Raw genomic sequence first — 24,626 nt, forward strand, 5'->3', positions numbered from 1 at the left:
GGGGGCACGGTAGTGCCCCCGCCAAGACGAGCCAAAAAAAAAAAAAAAAAAAATGAAAAGCACTACCTATCTTTTCTCGAAGCGCTTCGTCGTTTTTTTGAACCCTCATAACTTGGGTTTGGATTATACCAGATAAACAAAATTCTGGGGATATGATGTCAATAGCGGACTTATTAAACATATAAAGTTTCAATTGCATAGCTCTTATACTTTAGATTTTATTGATATCTAAAAAACCCCGATTTCGTCACTCACTGATGATCATCAAAATTCATAGAGTACTTCCTGAAGTCCCAGAAAGCTGAAATTTGGTATGTAAGCTAGTATTAGTACACAAACAACAAAAAAATTCTAAAACTTGGAACTTTTACCCCCTTTTACGTTTTCGTTACTACCGGCTGCCGATGTTGAGGTCTCTTTATTTTTATTTGTATTATATGTATATCAATTATTCTTCTTCTTTTTATTTTTTCTTTAATAGAACTATTGTATAACAGAAAAGTAATAAACAGTGAATAAAGTTTTCACCTTACGCCCACGTGACGGTAGCGAAACGGCCAAGCCACATATTTTGACTAAGGTGTAGAGTTTGTGAAGTTAGGGTTTGTAGAGTTAGGGCGTGTAGAGTTAGAAGCTTGGCTCTACATGAGATCTGATAACTTTTTGACAGTGCGAGCCATATGATCTCGTCTTGGCAACATTTTACATGAAAATGTTTTTGGTTCAATATATTCTTGAATACGTGAAATTGTGAAAATTCAAAGAAAGTAACACGTTTTAGAGTAAATTACAAAATCTCATATCTTCCAGTCTGATAGATATTTCTATTTTACTGAATTACAATATTTTGTAAGAGTAAATGTTAATTTGAATGAATAAATTAAATACGAATCTTTATGTAAGACATGTATCTTATATGTAATTACGAGCTGGTCTTAGAAACTGTTTCTTTTAACTCGTCCGTTGGCGTTTACCCGTTATATTATTTAAGGGATGAACGTAGATGACGTAACACCTAATAGATTATCATGTTTTGTAATTATATTGAAATTCACATGTTACGTAGTCTTAACAGCTTAGTTGGTTCCTGTCAGTTCAAAATGAGAATTTGATACTTGGATTGATTAATTATAATCGATGCCTAATGTAACCAATTATTGTCCGTATATATACTAACACTAACGTAACATTTACTTTGTTATATTTACATTGTAAACTAACGTAGATATTACTTTTTTAAACTTATTAATTTTATCGTTGTTAAAGATAATATTATGATGATGTAGAATTTTTATGAAATTTATTATAGAAACATTATTAATCCAAAAAAGAAAACTAATAACAACTTTTTTCAACTTTAACATTGCTAAAATAATTACCACTGATTAGTAAAAACTAAGTTAAGGAAAAAAAAGAAAATAAAACCAAAACAATAATTTTTCAAATGCTTGTTTATTTTACCGAAAACTGAAGGATGATCGAACATTATACGGAATCATGTCGTTTGAATAACTCATTTCTTGTAGAATAGTGTGTTGGCGTAAGGGTAGCCGGAGTAAGTGACAGGGGCGACAGCGGCGTAAGGTGAGTAGGGTACGTAAGGTGCAGAGTAGGCGGATACGTAAGGTACACCGGCAGCCGCTGGGTAGACATAGTCGGCAGAGTAAGTTAGGTAGTCCGGGTTCGCTTTGGGAGCGGCCAAAGCCACAGCGAAGAGAGCGAAGAGGGCGATCTAAAACAAGACACACATTTTATTTCCATAAAATAATAACAAATGCTTTAGTGTATTGATAAACAGGATAATTTTTCAGTATAAAATTATAAAATAATTTGAGAGAAGATATTAAAAAATGGTTTTTAGGACATAAAAACATATCTAATATATAAAATTCTCGTTTCGCGGTGTTTGTAGTTAAACTCCTCCGAAACGGCTTGACCGATTCTCATGAAATTTTGTGTCTTTATCGGGTAGGTCTGAGAATCGAACAACATCTATTTTTATCCCCCTAAATGTTAAGTCCCCCCCTGTGTAGTCTACCCCTAAACTTTTTTTTAATTTTTAGATAATTTATTTATTTTTTATTTTATTATGATTTGGCGTTAAAAATACATACCGCCCTAAATTTTAACCCTTCTACCATCAACCCCTATTTTTAAATAGCGTTTAGCGGCAAGACAACATTTGCCGAGTCAGCTAGTACATATATATGATTGAACAAATAATAACCCATTGAACCCATACTCGAACTACCCACTTTTATTTTTCGACCAACAATTTTTAATACATTTAAAATTATTTTAAAACTTTTTAATTTTTACTAAAGGTGGGTCGACAAATTTCACCACTGTACTCTGAAGTCTGAAGATCAGCTGTGACACATAAAGCTCACAGTACAGTCGCATAAACACCAAAGTCGTAAAAGCCTTTTTATTTTTTTACCAGTTTTATTAAAAATACCGAATCGTAAAACTAACAAAACTGAATTTATCGATGAAACGAAGTCTCAACTCTCTCTCTCAATCTCAGTTAACACAGTAAATTAATATAATATATTTTTCTAAAAGGGCTTACCAGTTTGGAAAACATGGTTGATGTTTGTTTGTTGTACGAGTACATTGACAAATTATTTTCTGGCACAACATTATATACTAAATATTAGTCCTTGAACTTCAAATTTCAATCAGACCGTCATATGAGTAAATGCCGGAGCACTGCCATTACATCCACACGACAAGTTCTAAAGTTATCGCGGAAGTGACGATTTATAAAGGCAGGAATAGACAAGCGGCAACTTTAAATTAAAGATTGAATAAAACACAATAAGCCCTAGTTGCTATTAAATGTAAAAGTGTTTATCTTTTTGTCAAACCTGGATGTTAATAATTTCGACGACTATGTCAATACTATAAATGTCGACATAAATAAATGTAATTATTTTATCATAACAAGCGTTTTGTTTTTGTGCGATGATTTACTTGCGACCCAAGTGCATAACCTGGTTGTCTCATTGAGCCAATATGTTCAAGCGCATGCCTAAATGTATTGTGTATTTTATGGTATTAAGGACATTCACACTTACAGAAAGCCAAAAGTTGCATAAATATAGAATTTTAATGAAACAACTTTTTCGGATTTTATCGCGGTTTATTAAGTTTTTTTAGAAGCCCGACGTTTCAGATACTTAACAGCAAACATGATCACAGGAGGAGTCAATAAAATATTGTATCTCTTTGCCACTGCGGTACTAGTCGCAATTTGTTTATAAAAAAAGTCATTGACTAGTGTATTTTTGTCTTAATAGTTTCAACATAGACCCCAAAAAAAACATTATTTCTCAAATTCGACACCCCGCGCTGTTTTAACTGCGCAGATATCAACAGTTACTGCGCCGTTCTACAATTATCCTTATTTAATAAATGAGTTTTTTGACGATTTACAAGATCGGTTTGATGCCCCCCTTTGATTATTGCTTTTTAACTTACAAAACACTTTATTACTTTTTATTATGATGTTAGCCGAGTAAAGCTAAGGCAACCCTTAAAAACAATTTTTCGATAAACCAATTCACATATTAAGGAAAATTCCATTAAAAGACATTTTATACAACAGCCTTAGTTAGTTGCAGTCAATAATTTAGAGAAAATAGAATTTTATGTACCTATATAAAATCGTTCCAGTGGATTATAAAAACAAATAAAGAAATATTCGTCTAATATCATTTTTGAGTAAAACGTTAACATAAAAAACAGATCGAATTTCTTTTATTAGTTCAGGTTATATTGTTGAAATATTTATATATTTATACAAACAGACTTTGTGTGGGTCTTAAGCTAATGCTGACGCTTGTAGCGTCGCGATCCATATCCTAATATGGTATTGCTCTTTAAATTCATCCTGCTCTAATTATCATTGTTATGTTTCTCGTATGTATTGTTAGTATTTTTTACATAGCAGTATTGTATAAAGCTTCCGTGATTATTCATCTTAAGCAAGCTAGAAAAAATAGCACACGTTAGGCAAGGCGGGTATAATTTATACAGTTGTAACAAAAAACTTCTATAAAAAAAAGTGATCGAACCTGAATTGGTTTAAATTCATCGTTAATATTTTATTACATTCGTAATTAGTATTAGTGTGTTAAATAAAAATAAAAGCTATCATGAAAAATAAAAAGGTTAGGGTAGGTAGGTAGTTTAATATTATTTTAATGATATATCTTGAAAGAATAACTCCATTATCTGTATTTCTGTTTGTGTGAATTATTGTAGGCAGATTACAAATGGATGACAAATCAATTCATTTATTATTTTTATAATCGAATTTACTCAATAGACATATACAATACATAGAAAACAACAAAAGTACATAACGCTAACATAAAATTTTACCAAGCTGACCAAATGAAATATGATTGACATTATACATTTTCGAACTATACAATCATATTTTAAATTTCATGAAAACTTATTGAAACCTGTCAATCATTTAAGAGTCGGATTCGAATAGCCCGTCTATTCTATATACAACGTGACATTGGCTAAATCATCTGTGCTCATTTGACACTATTGAAAGCCATTAGCTCTAAAGAAGAAGAAGATCACCCGTCACGTATGTACGTATTTATATATCAGATAAATGTCTTTTTTTTTCGATTAAATTATAAAACAATATTTTAAAGGAGTTGTCGAAAATATGATCGAGAAAAACTTAATTGACATACAAAATACGTTACTACCGTAAACACTTATCATGATTACAAGATTTATACACAAAATTTGATTTGAATTAATAAATAATAAAAATACCTTCAAGAATATATTCCTGGAAACAAAAAGTTTTTTTTTTTAATTTCACGGTTATAATGATTTCTTTATAAAACGGAATATGAAAAAGAAAGGGAATAGACTAATATGAATAACAATATATAATCTATATCCACCAGCAGAGACTTTTGTGTACTACACTAAAAATGGTGCTTGCAACAATACTAAAATATTGTGAACTCGAAATGACCAACGAAAAACAATAAAAATCAAGTTATATATTAAAATGAAGGTATTCGTAGTAAAAATTTTACCATTGTTATTGAAAGCCCTAATAAAAGTAGCACAACACATGTAATCAAAATCATAAATTACTTTATTCAAGTAGGCTTCAAGAGCACGTTTAAGTCCTCATTTTAAAATCAAAATTTCCACCGTTACTTTTTTTACAAAATTGTATTTTATTATAGAATAGTATTTTTTTAAGGATAAAAACCTTCCGTGGGCCTTAAGGAACATACAAAAAACAAATAAGCCGAATTAGTCGAGCCATTCTCGAGTTATACGCTTAGAAACATTCATTTTTTTTAATGTAGATTAATAAAACTTGCATGAAGCTATAGCACCACTAAACGAAGGTCAAAATCATTAGTGTAAGATAGCTAGCTATTTATTAAGGAAAGGCATGCGTCAGACATTGGTATTAGTTGTGTATATCCATATAGTTACTCAGTGGAAGGAAGCAGCAATCATAAACGTGAAACAGAAATGTCTAGTATAAAATTAAAGGTAGGTAATAATTTTGCAACATTAATCAATATGCTTGAAACTGGTCAGTTTTTAGGCCAAGTATTGCAAACAATGCGTGTAGACTCAGTCATCTGGTCCTGTTCGGAATAATGATGCGACCACTGTCGCATTACGATATTGTACTGGCCAATAAATGATGATATTTATCTGTGACAAGACTATGTTGAATAATAAAAAATTAATGAAATTATGTTCTTGTTAAAGTAAGGGTATATCATGAAGAGCTCTTCATCACTTCAGCCTATCGCAGTCCACTGCTGGACATAGGCCTCCAACAAGTTCGCGCCAAAAATGGCGTGAACTCATGTGTGTTGCCCATAGTCACCACGCTGGGCAGGTGGGTTGGTGACCGTAGGGCTGGCTTTGTCGCCCCGAAGACGCTGCTACCCGTCTTCAGCCGTGTATTTCAAAGCCAGCAGTGTGATGGTTATCCTGCCATCGGTCGGTTTTTAAATTTCCAAGGTGGAGTGGAACTGTGTTATCCCTTAGTCGCCTCTTACGACACCCACCACCATGAAGAGCTCTTACTATTCCTTTTTTGACTAGAAGTCCCCAAAACCAATAAATCCACTTATCCCACAAATCTTCGCAATATTTTTAAGCTATTACTAAAGAAGATATATAAATATGTCCTTATCACAATCACGATTCAGCCTTTAACATCCCACTCCTGGACATTGGCCTCTTTTTCTATACAGGAGAAGGATCGGAGCTTAATCCACCACACTGCTCCAATGCGGGTTGGCGGATGTCCTTATAAATGTTTAAAATAAATCTTATTTTATTTATTTATTTATTCTTAATGTACATCAAAATACAGACACATAGGTATAAAGAAAGATACAATACAAGATGTACAAAGGCGATCTTATCGCTAAATAGCGATTTCTTCCAGATAACCTTTGGGTACTGGATACGATACAATAGCAGCGGTTAGAAGTGTACACAAATTAAGGAGGAAAAATCAATAATAAATAGATAAAAACTACGATATGATATACTTACATAATTATTACTTACATAATTATTAAAGAAAAAAAACATATAAATAAGTAAATATTTCTAATCTTGGTACGCTTTGAGATCTAAATTCTAAACGATTGTGCGTTGTTTAATGTAGATTTATGGCGTCGTCAGATTTACCATAATTTATTTCGCGAATAACAAAGAGACTATGAAATATTTAAATATACGTTTATGGCAATTATATAGACAGGAAACGTTGTTTTTTTTTTGCTCTATGGGTATCAATGGAAACTTCCAAGGAGTTTTTTTTTTCGTTTACATTATACACATGCGACACACTGCTGGCTTTATATAAAAAAGCGATATAATATAAAATTATTTAAATTTACGAATAATGAATATGAAAATGTACGCCTTACTTATATTGTTATTAGTACTCTAATAGATACAGAAAGGAAGAACTATTCTTTAAAATACCAGAACATTTACCATACAACAAAAACTTTATATAGGTATGTATATAAAGATTTATATTCTACACTTTTTTCTTATATATATAATGTTTATTGGTGTCGTATATGCGACTTTTGACCACCTGTAAAAAGGTTAGCATTTGCGACAAAAAAATCAAAAGATAGACTTTCTTTGATATAACAACGTTTGACCTACATTCAAATAATTTAAAAACAATAATATGTCTGAATTAGTTGTCTAGAGAATTCGGGACACTAAAAAACATCAGCTTTATAATTAAATATCCATGTATCGACATAAAAATAGAACTATTAAAATGATTACACAGTCGCAAACCTGTGATAAATGTGATATAGACTAACGTACCTATTTCGTATTAGTATTTTTAAATGTCATCAACATATAAGCGTTTTAATTAAGGAAATAATTTGGAAGTTTTTTCTTTTAAATATCAAAACTAATTACATGTAAATAGATTTAGATAAAAAAGTAAGTACCTACGTTAAGTGTTGAATCGAAACCAGTTCTTTTAGCGCTTTTCGCTCATCGATCTATTAACAGTACGATAGGATTCTAATATTATCCTTAAGTTCGAGTTAACATACAATAACCATTTGCGTTAATAACTTCTTCATAAACTAAATTAATGTTCTCCGATTATTACATCAAATTACCTTTTATCTATTCAATAGGAAACAATGGTATTCAGGTTTCTCCAAACCTATTATGTATTATCATGTATAACTCACAAACACAGAGAAGGGTGTGATTATGAACGCTCGATGAACTCGTACACACGCTTGCACATATATTGTTGTGTTATTAAATCTATGAATAGCATCGCTTTTAATTATATAAATTTGTTATTGTTTGTCTTAAACATCGCTTTCAAAGAAATTTCAAAGAAAATATCCAAAAGGAGGCGTCATGATATGGCGACACGAGACCGTGATAATTGAGCTGTCTTTCCTTTTGCAATAGAAATTTCCTTATAATTTAACATATATACATTTGAAATAAAAAGTGTATAGTTCTAAACATTGAAAAAACAAATAATGAAATAAAATAGAAAATAAAAAATTAAGACGTTTTTTGACGGAACAAGATTAAATATATATATATATATATATATATATATATATATATATATATATATTACATATATTTTTTACCAACCATGCTCATACGAAATCATTCTTGACTTCTTGTCTTAATTATAATTTCGTTTTCTTTTAGTAGTGTAAACTTGAGTGTCGTATTCATGAAATCATTCATACTTATAGAGCTTCACTTTTATCATTTATAAAATAATAAAGACGAACACGACCAACCAACTAAATAAAATGACCACGACCAGTATACATTATATATTATATTACCATACATTTATACTAAACATATTTATAGGGTTAGTATAAATGTATGCCGTGTGTGGGGATCGAACCCGCAACGCAACAACCATAGGACAGTTCTGTGCTCGATGCGCTACCGCTTCGTCAACAAAAATAAATTATGTACGCCTAGCAGATCCACAATGCCTAAAGTGATATTGATACATATTATAAGCAGTAAACACTGAACATGACGTAAGATAAACCCAAATAGAACGCAGACTAAACCAATGTGTGTTGTATTACATAACTGCCCAGCTTGGGCATTATCTGGAATGCGTATTAATTGAATAATTTGACAACAGTAGTAATAATGTCACTGTAGTAGTAACTGTGTCAATTTCATTTGTATTAGTTATACGTGCTTATAATATTTAGCTATATATATAATAAAAAAAAAAAAAAAAATAAAGCTACTAATGGTTGCCTTCGATTTCGTTCGATTTTTTATGAGTTGTTTGAAAATTAAAACCATAGCAGTTCAGATAATCTACTGTAGTTGAGTAACACATATACCGTCTAAATTTGCAAATTTATGAGGTAACATTTGGTAAGTAATAACATTTCCTGACCGTCGCTCGGGAGAATAGGTACGTTCTTGAGACGTATCAAATTGACGATTATAGTAATGGGCTGTATGTAAGAAAATTAACTGACAGCACTCTAACTAAATAAATTATCATAATTTTATTATAAGTAAATAAGTATAACACACTCGATAATTTTCTCTTATATTATGCTGCTCAAGTAGTAAGTAGAATAAGATCCTTGTATCATTGTCTGGAAACACACATACAAATGTAATTACGCCAAATCGTTATTTTTACAAACATTTGGGATATATAAAGATTGAACCCGCAACAGCAGCATTACTATGTATATGCCAGTTGCCATAACTACGGAGCTACCCTGTAGCCACATATAATTATTTCTTGTAAGTTTTATTCGGGTGAATCAGAATGAAAAAAAGCATACTTTTAAAAGGTTGCCTTGAAATATATTGGATGAAATACAATGTATGTATAATAAAAATATTTATATCTACTCGTATAGCACACAGATATACTCAAATTTATTTTATAACTCTAACGTTCCTTTTAATAATCTATGTATCGTTGACTTTACCTACTAGCGATAGATTTTGACAAAATTTGTATTGAGCTTATGTCAAAATTCTATCTCTAGTAAGCAAATCCAGAGATATATAGAATATTGAAATTGGCTGTTATAGTATAAAATTACGTTTTCACGACTATCTCCTTAAATCAGGTCAAAATTTACTCCTATAAACACGTCATAGATTTTCTTTCTACTCTAATTCCTTCAATATTAAAGCTTTCGAAATGACCAAATAAATATATAAAAAAGTTGCGTGTCAGCTACGACACCCGACTTTAGTTTACTCACTGAGAACAGTTATGGTAATATTTAAAAATTCAAACTTTATATAAAGAATAACGCTTCAGCCTGTAATATCCCACTACTGTTTAAAGGCCTCTTTCCGCATGTAGGAGAAGGATCCACGCTGCTCCAATGCGGGTTGGCGGATATAATCCTTACTATGAGTAACGATCGCTATCAGGTGTACATGATAACAACCGGGACCGACGGCTTGACGTGCTCTCCGAGGCACGGTGGGGAGACCCACAAGGACTGCACAAACACCCAGACCATGGCAAACACCTGTATGGCCAATACAAATGTTTGTCATGTGCGGGGATCGAACCCGCAACCGCCAGCATAACAGGTACATTCCATAGCTGTAACCGTTGCGCTAACGCGGCGTCTCTATAAAGAATAATAATAATAAATTTTTAGACTAGTTTAAAAAAGTCATATATTTTTTTATAAATGGCCCGTAAAAGTGTGGTATTATAGAGCACATACCTACTAACATTGCGACTGCGTTGGAGTTGCCTTATTATTATTAATCAACACTTTAATAACTGACTTCAAAAATAGAACAGTTTCTCAATTCGATTGTATTTTTATGTATGTTATTCCATAAAATTTCACTGGGTATATCTATTTTATATGCCGAATAAGAACCAATTGTGTGTACTCTATAAGCTGTGTGGCTACGGCAGTAAAGAATATAGCCACCCTCTCTGGTGTCGTAAGAAGCTACTAAGGGATAACTTAGTTCCACTACCACTTTGGCGTGATAACCATCCAACTGCTGGCTTTGAAATACACAGGCTGAAGACGGGCTGCAGCGTATTCGGTGCGACAAAGCAAGACAACACACATGAGTTCACGCAATTTTCGGTGCGAACTTGTGGAGGCTTATGTCCAACAGTGGACTGCGCTAAGCTGAAGTGCGTGTACTCTAACGCATGTGAACATAGACAAAAGCCCGAACCGAACCATCATGTAGTACCGAAGTCATCATGTATTTATTTTTAATCACCTAATATGTATTTGTTTTATTAGAAGAAATAAATTATTACATAAATTTATATTACACATTTATGGCGTATATCGGTTTTAAATTGGGTGTTTTTAATCTTGTTAGAACTCGAAAGATTTCTTGCAACTGTAACTTTCCGAAGAAAACAATCATTACGATCGCAAACGTCTTCACGTGGCTTTGCGACGCTCGAATCTAATTTAGTATAAAAGGTTTGTCACGTGGCTCGACTCGAGTAAGTTTCTAGTATTTTGATAAATATCCCGCCTGCGTACAAACGAATACTTACGAAAGTATACAAAACGTCATTATAATCAAACGTCATTGTAAAATTACTTAATAGGAAATCAAATTAGTTAATTTTAAAATAACCAAATTAAAATGAAGGATTGTTCAGTAGAACGAATATAAGATGAATGATAATAGATGATGTTTGTTTGTATGAAATAAAATATTTTAAATATTGAAAGAAAATGTTAACACATGGTTCCAATATTTCAATATAATTCTAGCTCCTACACACAAATTCAATGTTTTAAAGTCCGCTCGCCGTTGTTATACTATTAAAATAGATATTTTTATACTATGTAAGTCACCTGGAGTTCCACAGGTGCAGCAACCTTTTGTAGTATTCGAGCGATTTATTTATGTCATATTCACGTAAAATACCATAGTAAAGTATTTTGAATGTCATCGACTGTACCAAGTATTTCGATAAAATCTACTGCCAGATATGTAAGGTAAATTAACATCATGTATTTACAAACCAGTTTCTACCGATGTTTTAGTTTTACGACCCTAAAACAAATTGATTGTATATAACAGTATACCTATCGTAGATTTAGTTCTGGACATATTTTATTTGAAAAAATATGATTATGGTAATCGTGATGGAATTTTTAAATAATAAGGTGGCAAACTAGCTCACGGAGCCTTTTGATTTTAAATAGCGTCGCACATGGACATCTGCAACATTCGAGGTATTGCGAGTGCATTGCCGGCCACAAGGGAATAGGTTGAAAGTGTTTAGTGTTAACGATACGATTACGATTACGATTCAGCCTGTAACATCTCACTGCTGGGCACAGGCCTGTTTATCCATGTAGGAGAAGGATTCGAGTTTAATCCACTACACTGCCGACACTGCGGGTTGACAGATATGTTTCCTACTAAGAGTAAAGATCGCTATCAGGTGTATCTCTAACGAAAATCGAACCCGTAAACCACCGCACAGTGGGCGTGTACATGGCGCACGCACCACTACACCAGAGCGGTAAATGTTAGCATTACCAGGATATGCGTCAAAATGCAAAGAATAGAATAGTTACAAAGTCGAAACTTCTTACTGCATATTCTAATTTTAGTTTCCGCCCAGTAGCATCATCCAGCCCATGTTTATGTTCAGCTTCCCTTATAAATTAAACTATGTCTCTAATTAACATACTATTTAAGGCGTCTTCGGCGCGACAAAGCCAGCCTTGCGGTCACCAACTCGCCTACCCAGCGTGGTGACTATGGCCAACACACATGAGTTCACGCCGTTTTTGGTGCGAACTTATGGAGGCCTATGTCCAGCAATGGACTGCGATAAGCTGAAATGATTAACGCAATAAGGTGTCGTATAATAATCTTCATGTTGAAGTAACTTTTATTCATAAGGATAAATATGCCTTACTTACTAAATTCATAAATTATTTTTCAAATTTTAATAATCTTTTATTATAAAATGCCATATTATGACTGATATAATAAAGGTGAATACGTAGTGTGGTAGACATTTTTAGATCTAAGTACATAAGACTTTTATTGTTGTAGTACCTACCTTGTATTAATGAATTACTTACCATTACGGCAACGTAAATAGATGAAGCGTCGCGATAATGCTTTTTCTTTCCATATTTTTCTCTATTAGTTTGAACTAGACGTCATCTTAATCCATCTGCTTAATAGATAAATATGAAATGATCGTTTTCTTTAGTGTTTTAAAGATAAATCGCTAAACAGTTTGCTGGAAAATACCTGGCTAGTCGTATTCGGCAACCACCATTCAAACCAGACTTTAAGCAGGCAACCCTATGTCATCTTATTTGCAATGAAATAGAGCTTATTTTAGTGTAAGATTGATTTATTAAACATGTGAGTGAAAGTAACTAGAGCAATATATATTAATATGCCTTACCTGCTAACTACTTTATATATAAAAGGGAAATAATAAACAACCCAACGTTACTATTTTCTAGAGGTTGTCAGTTCATACTGTCTATAGGTATTTTTATTCTTTAAAAATGAAATATAGCCTGACCAGGAATTTTTAGCAAACCATTTTGCGTTTTTTTTTTTTTTATTCTAAAATAAATATAAACTAATTTTCATCCATTAAGTAGACGGGTGAAGTTCGTCTCTTGTTCGGATTTCCTACTATATTCTTTTCTCACTGACAAATTAGATTCATCATAATAACTTTATATGTATTACAGAAATAAAATATTGTCGTGGCACCCGGGAGTAATATAGCTTTCTACCAGTGAAAGAATTGTCAAAACGGTTCCGTAGTTCCAAATATTAGCTCCTACAAACCTATAAACCTAACAACGTTTACCTTTTTATAATTAGATTTAAATATAATTAGCTCGTTGGTGCAGTTTGTAGTGGCTCTGCTATCTACTCCGAGGATTGTGGGTTCGATTCCCACCTGACTATCAGTGTAATATTTATATTTATTTATTTATATATGTATTAATTATTTCTATGCGTATTCATCAAAAAAATTACTTATAACTGTCGGCCATTAACTATAACACAAGCATTAAGGTAGTTACCGTAGGCACAGATGCCCGTTTGTGTATTATATAATTAAAGATATCTATATATTAAATACGTGAATCAAAAACTTTGTACCCCTTTTTGTGCAAATTGCGTGGACGGAGGAGTATAAAATTTCGCCCACTTATAATTTATACAGAAAATGATTGCAGAATGCTAATTTTTTTTCAAATTATGCCACATTAAATCAATAAAAAAACATTACACACTCTACCATGTCTTTAACACACACACACAAACTTAAATTGTGGTCGAATTTCGACCAGTGGGAGGCCACTAGTTTATTTAAGTATACACAAATATGCTTAAGAGTTCGAATCATACACGTTGATAATCAATAATAATGAATAATTATTTTTTCTAATAATTATATTTATCACTTTTACTAACTCGCACAAAAATTAATCATTTATTAAATTTTTATGCAACCAAAAATATACATTGTATACAATCAATAGCGGCATAATAATAATATAAACCGTTTATTAAAGTTAAAAAATAAATAACAGATATGCCAATAATGATATTTTAAATAGGGTCATTAAACCCTACACAATAATATAGCAAATCATCTATTGAAATGGAAACCCAAGCGCCTAGAGCGTTTAATTCACTATATCTTAAATATCGTTCACTTTTCTCAATCCAAAACCGGCAGGCGTTTGTAGATCAAACAATAGCATCAGTAAATTATGGTAACCTCACGTGTCTCATAGAATATATGAAATAATCACAATGTTATAAGATAAGATAATATTGTATTATTACGAGTGCGCACAATAGGTTATTAACTTCTTGCTTGTTTGGATTAGTTAATTCAGAAGTTCATTCACCCTGTATCATAATTATAAAATGAAGATTCATGAATGTGAATAATACAAATCATTTAAAAATATTATAAAAATCTTTAGAAACTTAAGTGTTTGCAACGTAAACCATAGCAAAACGTGTTAATAAATATTATGACGTATTTGAATAAAAGAAGAAAAATCGACCACAAAATTCTCGTGGCAAAATATTTAATTAAAACAAAACGATATTCGACACCTTGTGAAAGGGGTGTAGAAGCCTGATAATGACAGCCTTTCTACTACGTGAAAAGTTGCATAGCCGGCCATACTTGGTTTTGCGCATGCGCCAAATCACTTATAAAAAGGCAACACCACGCCGTTAGGAGGCAGTTTGCAAATCGCACTCAGGGATCTTAGATTTTAAACACGAGTCAATTGCTTACGAAGTATTGCGTAAAAGTTTCAATAAGTAATATCTTCAAGATATTACATTCTGAAGCTTGAAGATAGATAAAAATATTTATTTGAAAAGGTGAAAAATTTGTCGAACCTATGAAAAATAAACTGGGAAGCGACACTATTGAAAGTGAGAGATTCGTCGGTGATTTATCGGTGAATCTGGTTCAGCAACAAACGCCGAAGACAACGCGTAAAGAAGCCATGGCTCCCAAGATTGTGGTGTGCCCGCCCGTTGAAGAGATAAGTGTACCTGCTACAACAGCTCGTGGCTCTCGCTTATTGAAAGCACTTAGCAAACGTCTCTCGCGGAGATCGACTGACGACGACTCGTTTGGTAGTTCTAGTAGCAACGACAGCATGTCCTGCGAGACAGGCCGGTCTGAGGATCGTTCTTGCTCAGCGAGCGATTCCAGTAGCGACAGCTCTGAGCGGCATCGACGACACCGATCAACAGTTTCTCTGCGGCGTGTTTTCCAAAATCTTAGTCTAACGAGCCGGTCGCAATCATGTTCACCGTCGGAGCGTCAACGACAACCTAAGAAGCAAACACAACCAAAACGTATTCTTCGGCCACCTGTAACCTACACTTATGTCCGGGGCCTATCCGGTTTACCGACTCAAAGAGTACCGCGACACACAGTCTGTTGTGCTACATTAGGCCTAAATCGGTAAATTTATTACGAATTATTATTAAAGGAAAAAAAGGATCGTGAAAGGAGATCAAGACTGGTTAAGAATTATGGAAGAGTATTAAACGCTAGAGAAATGTTTTCGTCATATCAGTAGTTTCCAAAATTTTCTGGGCCAGTTTATCTGCAGTAACATTGTCTTCAAAAAGGACCAAAATTGAAGTGATTGGAAGATTTTTCAAAGAAAAAAGCAAGAAATCGTGTTATAGTGTCAGCTCTGACTTGTCTAGTTGTATTTAAGAAAAACGTGAAAGACTGTGCTGGTGTATGTAATAGTATATATATCACACACTAAAAATGTAACATTTTCATCGTTATGTTTATTATTATGACAAAAAATAACTTGTATTACATGGAATCATGGATGTAAATCATGCATTAATAGCTCACTCAAATTTTAAACATGTAATACGAGTATAAAGCGTTTAAGTTATGATTTAATAATAAGTGAAATTTCCTGTAAGATGGATAGTGCCTTTCCATTGTATAATGTAATTATAGTTCAAAAGCGTATACACTTGTACTTTTAACTAAAACATTTTTATTATTTTTAACTTTTACGATTTAAAGATTTTAATCTATGCAATCATAAACACCAATCGAATACTTTAAGTAAATAATATCACAGTGACATCTTACGAATTTCTTGTATTGTTTTAAAATCAGTATTACTAGTATAATCTGTTATAATGATAATAAACTATTAAATTTAAGTAGTTATAGTTAGTAAAAAATAGCTATAAGTCATTTTTATCACATAAATTTTGGTATAAATAAAAATATTATGAAATTATTTTTTTTTTTTTTTTATAATTACTAAAACCCAGATAAAATACAATTATGAAGAGACGAACGTCCCATTTGACAAAAAAATACATAGATATTTACAAATCCTATATAAAAACTTAGATTAAACCTGCCAGACTCATAACACTAAGAAGATAAAAAAGAAAACAATTCGAATTAATTAACAGATACAATATTCATTACCTCACTACCAGCGAGCTATTTTTTGACCACCCCATTCATTTTGCCCACGCTAAGCTGGCGTCGGTTTCATCAGTACATTTTCCAATCTGCGTCTGAAACACGTAACAACGTGAAAATCGTACGATTTTGTCGTCAAATTGAATTTTTCTTGTAACAATTGTTGAAGAATATTCTCAATTGAAGTTATTGATTACTGACTACATTTTTGTACAACTCTCTGTATCAGATTTTCTTTCAGAAAAAGTAAAAAGGCACTTACCTAATTTTTTTTAAATATATTATTGCGATAAATTATAAATCGCAATAAAATTTCTGTATTCATAGTATGTTTATTTACCGCAGTAAAAAGTAAGACAGAGAAAGGGCCAAAGTTATACAAATAAAGTCGTAGGCTATATTTAAAATAAAATATTGAACTGATATAATTTGTTGATGTTCCATCTTCAACAGGACAAAATCATCTTCTTCATGTAGCAGAAAGGTTGCAGCCTAATCCCCAACCTTGTTCCACTGCTGGAACAGATAGTTTTCCTACTACAAGTATACGGGATGTAATAAAGTGTATGTGTTACTTAAAAATAACTAATTAGAAACTTTAAATTAGAGACGTCCACACAAAAAATCAATACAATATATAATATAAATATGTAACCAAATATAAATATGCGCGTAAGTACGAATCGTACCCCATTATCGTAACAATAGTTTCGCAATACTACTCTGAAACTAATTAAATTAATAAAAATAATTCCTTTAACAAAGTGTAGTAAGACAAGGGGGGAGGGGCTAGTGATGCAGTTGTGGTACGACGAAGCGAAGACACGGAGACGGTACGGCGACATGACGATAGGGAAGAGTCAATAAAGAGGGACTTTTCTAGCAAGGTGAATACAGAGTCGTATTCAACCTGGGACTTTCTGACAGCAATCGATCAATAGACACGGTAAGGACACTCAATGAAGAGCGTGCACGAACTAAGCGCTAGAGACTAGTATACCACCAGAAGTGCATATTTACAGAAGTACCCTACCTTTAATAAGCTACTAATACCTATCTTCATTGACAATTGGGAGCAGGGAAGGTAAATGCATGCATGACGAGTGCTATACTTTAAGTATTTTTATTTGCCTTTTTATAAATATATTAAAAAATGTAACAATAAGGAAATATATTGAATAAAAGATAATAATAATTATTATACGTTTAATATCTGGATCTGGTACACGATATTGTCGACATTTAGGATGTAAGTTCGATACCGCTTAGCCTTTCTCACCATTTGAGGCAACTGAGGATCCGGGACGGTTCGCTCGCAGCCAGGATGCAGAACGAGGTGTTACTCGACTCAGCTAGGATTGTCCGTCGGTTTCTCAGCCTACAGCCCTAACCTCGGCCATTTTTTCTCCCTGCTTATATATATGTTTTCTCCCTGCTTATATATGTAAGTATATGTAAATTTATTATATTACTCTAGCTGTGCTTCGAACGCGTGGAATAGTGACTTTAGACAACATTTTTTGAATATATCTTTTAGTTTATATTTTTGTATTATAAATACCGTCGTTTGGGTATTTACATGTACAGCGTAATTCTTTAAACTGGCATAACTTTTTTATTTATGAACCTGTTGACGTGAAATAAACACTAAATATTAAGTAAAGCTTATCACAATATATTAGTGAAAATCACATCTACATCGTATAAGTCGTTTCTGAAATTATCATGCACAAACGCACAGACAAACAAACAGACAGACAAAAATTCTAAGAATCATTGTTTTGGGTGCGTTAATAAAGGTCCCAGTAATATTTTTTCTCATATATCTTCCATGTACAGACAGCGATCCGTTACATTTTTAATACCTGTATTGATATGGATGATATAAGTATTTATTATATTAGATGTATCTATAATATATTAAACGGATGGAGTGACATCCAGCAAAATAGTACGTTAATTTCAGGTCCACAAGGTCCACATAATCAAATAACAGTATACAAAATAACTAGCTAAGAAATATAGAAAAACAGAAATAAACATTGTTAAACAACAAATCGTAAGAAATATAAATTAAAATACATACATATAATCATACCGATTAAATAACTAGCGACCCGCCCCGGACCGTGCAACGGTTGCAATACTGATACTAAATATAAAACATAAAAACAATATTTGCAATGTAAGCGCAAAACATGTGTTTATTTATGACATCTCATTAGAAACCTTTAAAACTATCAGTGTTCCTCTAATACATTATACATGTGTTATACATATAAACCTTCCTCTGGAATCATTCTATTTAGAAAAGAAAATCGCATTAAAATCCGTTGCGTAGTATTAAAGATCTAAGCATACAAAGAGAGGGAAACGACTTTGTTTTATACTATGTAATGATGAGACTTCAAAATCTGGGCGACCTATATTAAGAAATTAAGTTTATCGACGATGAAAGACATTTATTCCCTTTTGAATATGTAGATTATTTTTCTATTTCTGACGATCATGATTTACTATTTAATCAGGCCAAACAGGAGATTAGAATAGTTTCTCGTGATTCGCAGACTTATATGTGGGCGACTGTTTTGACCCAAAAATTCGACGAAAATAAACGTAACCTATTTAACACCTAAACTAACCTTTCAGGGTGAGAATATCATACATAATCTTTCAAAATTCCTGCTTGAAGTCGACGTCGATCTAATTTATATCGTTAACAAGATAACAACGTCCTAAAGTTCAAATAACCAGTAATAAATAGAGAGTAAAAAGGTCATCTGCTAAACAAACTTCATCATAAAAGGAGTAAATTTTGCGTTCTCGTATCTTCTCATATTTCCAGTCTTTTCAATAACTAACAAGCAAAATTGATGTTGTAAAACTATTTTAATTAAATTACAAAGATATATGGATATTAATTCTTTTGATTAGTTTTTCGAAGCATATAATGCCAACATAGTTTAATGTCGCGTGTATCAAACATAACTATTATTATTATTTTTAAACAGAATCATGTATAACTAATCTTATTAGCAAAAACTTTTTCAAGGTTCCAAAACATTTCCTGTATCGGGAACACCACAAATAGGTGAAGGTTGTTGGTTAGGTACAAATCGTACACAGTTGTGGATACAGACCTTAACATAGAAATATCCATTGAATACGATGAACTAACAGCTCACACAAGTTTTGTTTGCATTTTCTCGTAACTGAAGGATTAACAGGGAAGACCTGTTTGTGAGGCTGTACATCTGTCTACGTCACTGTATCCCATTTTGGGTTAGTAGGTCACCAGAGGCGAATGCAGTGGGGTTATGATTTTTAAACCTTAGTGACGTCATCCTGTAAGCCTTGGACCCCTCTCCGCTCTGTATGATGAATGAAAAGGTCGATAGGTGCTAACTAACATTAAATAGGTCAAACTGCAATATTAACAAGGAAACTGCAACACAAGCTTTCGTAACAACGAAATTTTTAATATATACGAAAAGCTTACGACTAATTACTCAACAGTTTTTAAAATTAAATACAATACAATATAATTAAGCACTAAAATAAATACTAGTAGCCTACAACGAAATCTTTTAATAAAAAGCAACTTCGAAAATGATAAATATGAAAGGAAATAAATTTATGTTTGAAAATTATCTCAACTAGTTTGTCTTTTTCTGGTCATTTACTGGTTTCCTTATATATTTTAGTAACTTTATAGATAACTAGTGGTCGCCTAGTGGTCGAAATTAGACCCTAACTAATTTAAATTATAAATTTGAACATTATTGGTTCTGTTATCAAGGACTATACTTCTATAATAATAAACAAAACACTATATGTCAAACAGTGTCAAATAGGTACATGGTAGTGTGTGTAGTGTTTTTTTTTTTTATTAATTTAATGTATTTTTATGCATAATTTAAAATAATATTAGTATTCTACAGTCCTTCTTCCTTCTCTATATAAACTATAAGTGTGCGAAATTTCATACTCCTCCGTTCGCGCAATCTTCGTAAAAAAGGGGTACAAAGTTTTTGCTTCTCATATAAATATATAGATAAAGAGATAGATAGATGACTGACTGTAACGTAAGTTAATATAAAATGTACGTTTTTTAATACTTTTAGCATATTGTAGGTACGTTTAATATTAATAAAATATTTTTCCAACGATTGACAAAAGATATAAAAGGAAATTAAAAAAAAACTTTAGAAAATAATATTTCTAAATCTTATGATATTTTCAAGCTAATTTTCTGATATGACATTATAAAGTACGTCTAAATTTTCATTTCAAAATGAGTTTATAAATAACATGATATAAAAATATCGACTATCTATAATTACGGCAACAGCGTGACACAAGAACAAGAAAATTAATTACTTCGACTCGATTAGGTTTAATCAAAATCCTCACGTGACCTACAGTGGTATTTATAGATTTGGAGATTATATAATTATACACTAAGTACATATCCATTACATACCTACATTGAAAAATTGTATATATATATATATTGACACTGGTTTTTATATTTATTAAAAAAAAAAATGTGTTTTACAATCGTATTATCAATAGCACCCCATTATAGGAACTTGATGAGACAGTAGATAGCAGCTAACGGGATGCGACTGCTCTCTATATTTAGGATACACCTGAAGTGTCGAACAGTTTATTAACAAATGACAACGTGATTCTGCCTGGTATGCCCCCCGCATGGGGACTCAAAGTGTGGACTCTTTTTCAATAATATACTGTCATTATATTTTAATAAGATTTTAGACATAAATTATGTGGTAAGGGTAAATACGCGTGTTTATCTTTTTAGAGCTAAAGTTTTATTCCTAACCATTTTTACAGCAGCCAAATTTATAAATACAATGACTTGCAAAGTTCCACATTGATTCTCTAATTAACCGAAATACCAATTACAATCACATGACTAAGTTGTTTTTGTTTGTTCGAGGAAATAAGACTTAATTGACGATGTGGAAAATTACGACAATCGTTCTGATTTTGTGGTACTAGTATTTGCCTTATCACCGACGCTCTCGGATTTAATTGTTCAGGATTGATATTTGTAATAATACAAACACTTTTTTTGTGATCTTATATATCGTTTATGCTTAAAGATTTTTATCGTGCCTCGTTGATCAAGTAAAACCGTTGTTCTAAGTTGCTAGTATGCTGGATTTAACTCCATCCATTCTTTTATATGTATATGCGTAGAAGGCAGACCTTTGTCCAGCATTGAAATATTAACTGACTGATACATACATTCATTCAGTCTCGGAATATTGAAGCTGAAATGAAATATCTACATATTAACATTTAAAATAAAAAAGTAAGGAGAAAATGCTCTTACAATTCTGTACTGTGTACTTTTAAATAGTCTATATTCACATATATATTTATTACCAAAACAATAATAATAGTAACTACTTTTGGTATTAACTACATTTTGATAATGACAGCTAGAACTTAACTGTCGTTCCATTTCTAAGATTATTAATTTATCTTAAATAATAATTATCTCTTTTCTCTCTTTCTCTCCAGCCTATCGTAGTCTACTGCTGGACATACGCCTCCCCAAGTTAGCGAATAAAACAGGTCGGTTTTCCGCAATCCTCATTCAGCCTCCACCGGCAATCGTAAGTAGATCATCAATCCAGCGGGCCGGAGGACGTCCCCACACTGCCTTTGCTAACATGAAAAATATTTTTTTTTTAAATAGATATTTTTTACTTTTTAGCAAATACATATTTAAACAACTTTATTGTTCAAGGACCTTCAATTGATTACAGGACTATGAATCTCTGCTGAATATCTGCTGTAGCACCTTACATAATATAAATTCACAATGACAAACATAGGAATGGCCGACACGATTTTTTTATTAACGAAATCCTATAAATAAAATCAAACAATTAACTGTAGTAAATAATACAAAACTAGTCATAAAGTTACGTATTATAATGAACGCGCCAACGCAGACGAGACCATGACGCACGAAATTAAGCTTGAAAAATAACGTGATGAAAATTATGATGTTCATTTTAAATGTATTGATAATATTAGACTTTGGAATGAATTATCGCTAAGAATCAGAAGCGCTCTTTTCAGACCTTCTTTTAAAAGTCAGGTCAAAAAATTGCATCAAAAGTAACTTATTCCATAGTCTTTTTTACCTTCTCTTTTTTTCTGTTTCCTTTTCATTTTGCATATAAAAAATCTTAGGCTTGTCTTGATTGCTATCGTGTTACAAAATGTGTATATACGTGTATTACGTGTATGGATATTATTCTTCTATTTTAGTGCACCTATGTATATAAGTATATTTGTTTGTATATATGAATTTAGAAATATTTATGAATGCAGGTATGTTTGTAACTATGTATGTTTCAAACCTACCCTTTTTTAACCGACTTCAAAAAGGAGGAGGTTACTGAATTCGCCCGTATATATATATATATATATACATATATATGTATGTTCGGGAACAACTTCGTCGTTTATAAACCGAATTTGATAATTCTTTTTTTATTAGAAAGGAGATATCCCAGGTGTGGTACCATGATAAAGAAACCAGGATCTGATGATAGGATCCCAGAGAAATCGAGGGAAACCCTTGAAAATCCGCACAATTTTTTACTGGGTGTACCGATTTTGATGATTTTTAATTAAATCGAAAGTCGATGTTTATAATTGAAGTCGGTTTTTTTGTTTGCCAGCAAACACAATTATAATTGATTTTCTCGTTACTACTACTGTTTCAGTTTTTTTTATTATTGTATAAACCTAACACTACGCTATTTTTTTGTTTTTGTGCGTCTTGAGGTTGACTGGTAGATTAAGTCCGCCTTTTGGGCAACATGTTAACTTGTGTAGTAAAGTTAAAATAAATAAATATATACTATATACAAATAAAGTAAATTATTGTTTTTTTTAGCTTAGTATTTTTATTTAAATAATGTGAAATACCAAATTGTTTTTTTTTTAATATAATAGAAATTTTCTAATGTACTCGTATTCTTTATTAAAAAAACATACCATGTAAAAATACAGACAAATGTACAAATAGTATATATATATATCGATGGTGGAAAGGCATATTGTATTAACCGCCATTTTTGGCGATATCGAGTTATATATACCGTTGGAATCGGGAGAATGAACTCTTTCGAATGGTCCTGGTTTCAGCTCGATCTGACGACTTTTATGGTCGTTAATACACCAGTGATTTTGAAGTTTTTCATATTTTCTTGTGTTTTAACTCTATAGTAAATAGTGGATTTTGTCATTAAAACACTTCATAACTAATTTTTTTATCTTATGCTACTTTGCCTTGCTTGACTTTAACCAAATTTAAATGTTAAAACAATTTACCAAATTAAAATATTATCATTTTTGTAATTGATACATTATAGCCAACTTGACTTTTCTTGATCAGTAGAATTAAAACATTTTACTCTAATCTTAAATGTTAGTCATTGTAAGTTAATACATTTTACTCTACTCTAAAATGCCATTGTTTCCAAGATAATACATTTTACCTATCCAAAATAAGGTAACATTATGCGTTGAGTCGTTTTTCTGTTCTTTCTAGAATCTATTTTAATACAATAAAACAAAATTTACTTGTTTTTTTTTTTACAAATAAAATCTGCATTTAAACTGACCATTTGTCATTCCTCAAAGATATCATAGTGAGTATTTGAATCTTCGTACCTCCACCAATAAGGCAGATGTTATAACTGAGTATTACCTAAGAAGTTTCATTAAACCACTCGTTATGGTGGACTGAAAAGTTTTTTAATAGTTAGGTGTTAAGATTTTGAGTTATTTTTTGTAAATCTTTTAAAAATACTGAAAATGCTTAAGTACAAATTAAAACTGTCCAAAGAACATATTGTAGCTTAATTTTTTTTATCAAGTATTAATTTAAGTTTAATATAATTATATGTTATATACTATGTTTGTAAACGTCAGTATGAAAGTTTAATTCAGTTTTTTAATTGTAACTTTATGATAAATATAATTTCAGTTAAACATTTATTTTTCATTT

The 24,626-nt window shown here is 31.7% G+C and overlaps 1 protein-coding gene across 1 annotated transcript; it reads left to right on the forward strand.

The window, feature by feature from the left end:
- Positions 1–14,981: 14,981 nt before the first annotated feature.
- LOC123659676 lies at positions 14,982–16,113 on the forward strand. The gene has a single exon (XM_045594872.1). It carries the CDS (start codon positions 14,982–14,984, stop codon positions 15,558–15,560), a length of 579 nt encoding a protein of 192 aa, XP_045450828.1. The 3' UTR covers positions 15,561–16,113.
- The last annotated feature ends 8,513 nt before the right edge of the window (positions 16,114–24,626 follow it).

This window comes from Melitaea cinxia, chromosome 14, assembly GCF_905220565.1.
Source record: "Melitaea cinxia chromosome 14, ilMelCinx1.1, whole genome shotgun sequence".
Classification (NCBI taxonomy): domain Eukaryota; kingdom Metazoa; phylum Arthropoda; class Insecta; order Lepidoptera; family Nymphalidae; genus Melitaea; species Melitaea cinxia.

Bases quoted from the DNA above. Each gene is read 5' to 3' on its own strand.
- LOC123659676 (XM_045594872.1), top strand. From the start codon at position 14,982: ATGAAAAATAAACTGGGAAGCGACACTATTGAAAGTGAGAGATTCGTC.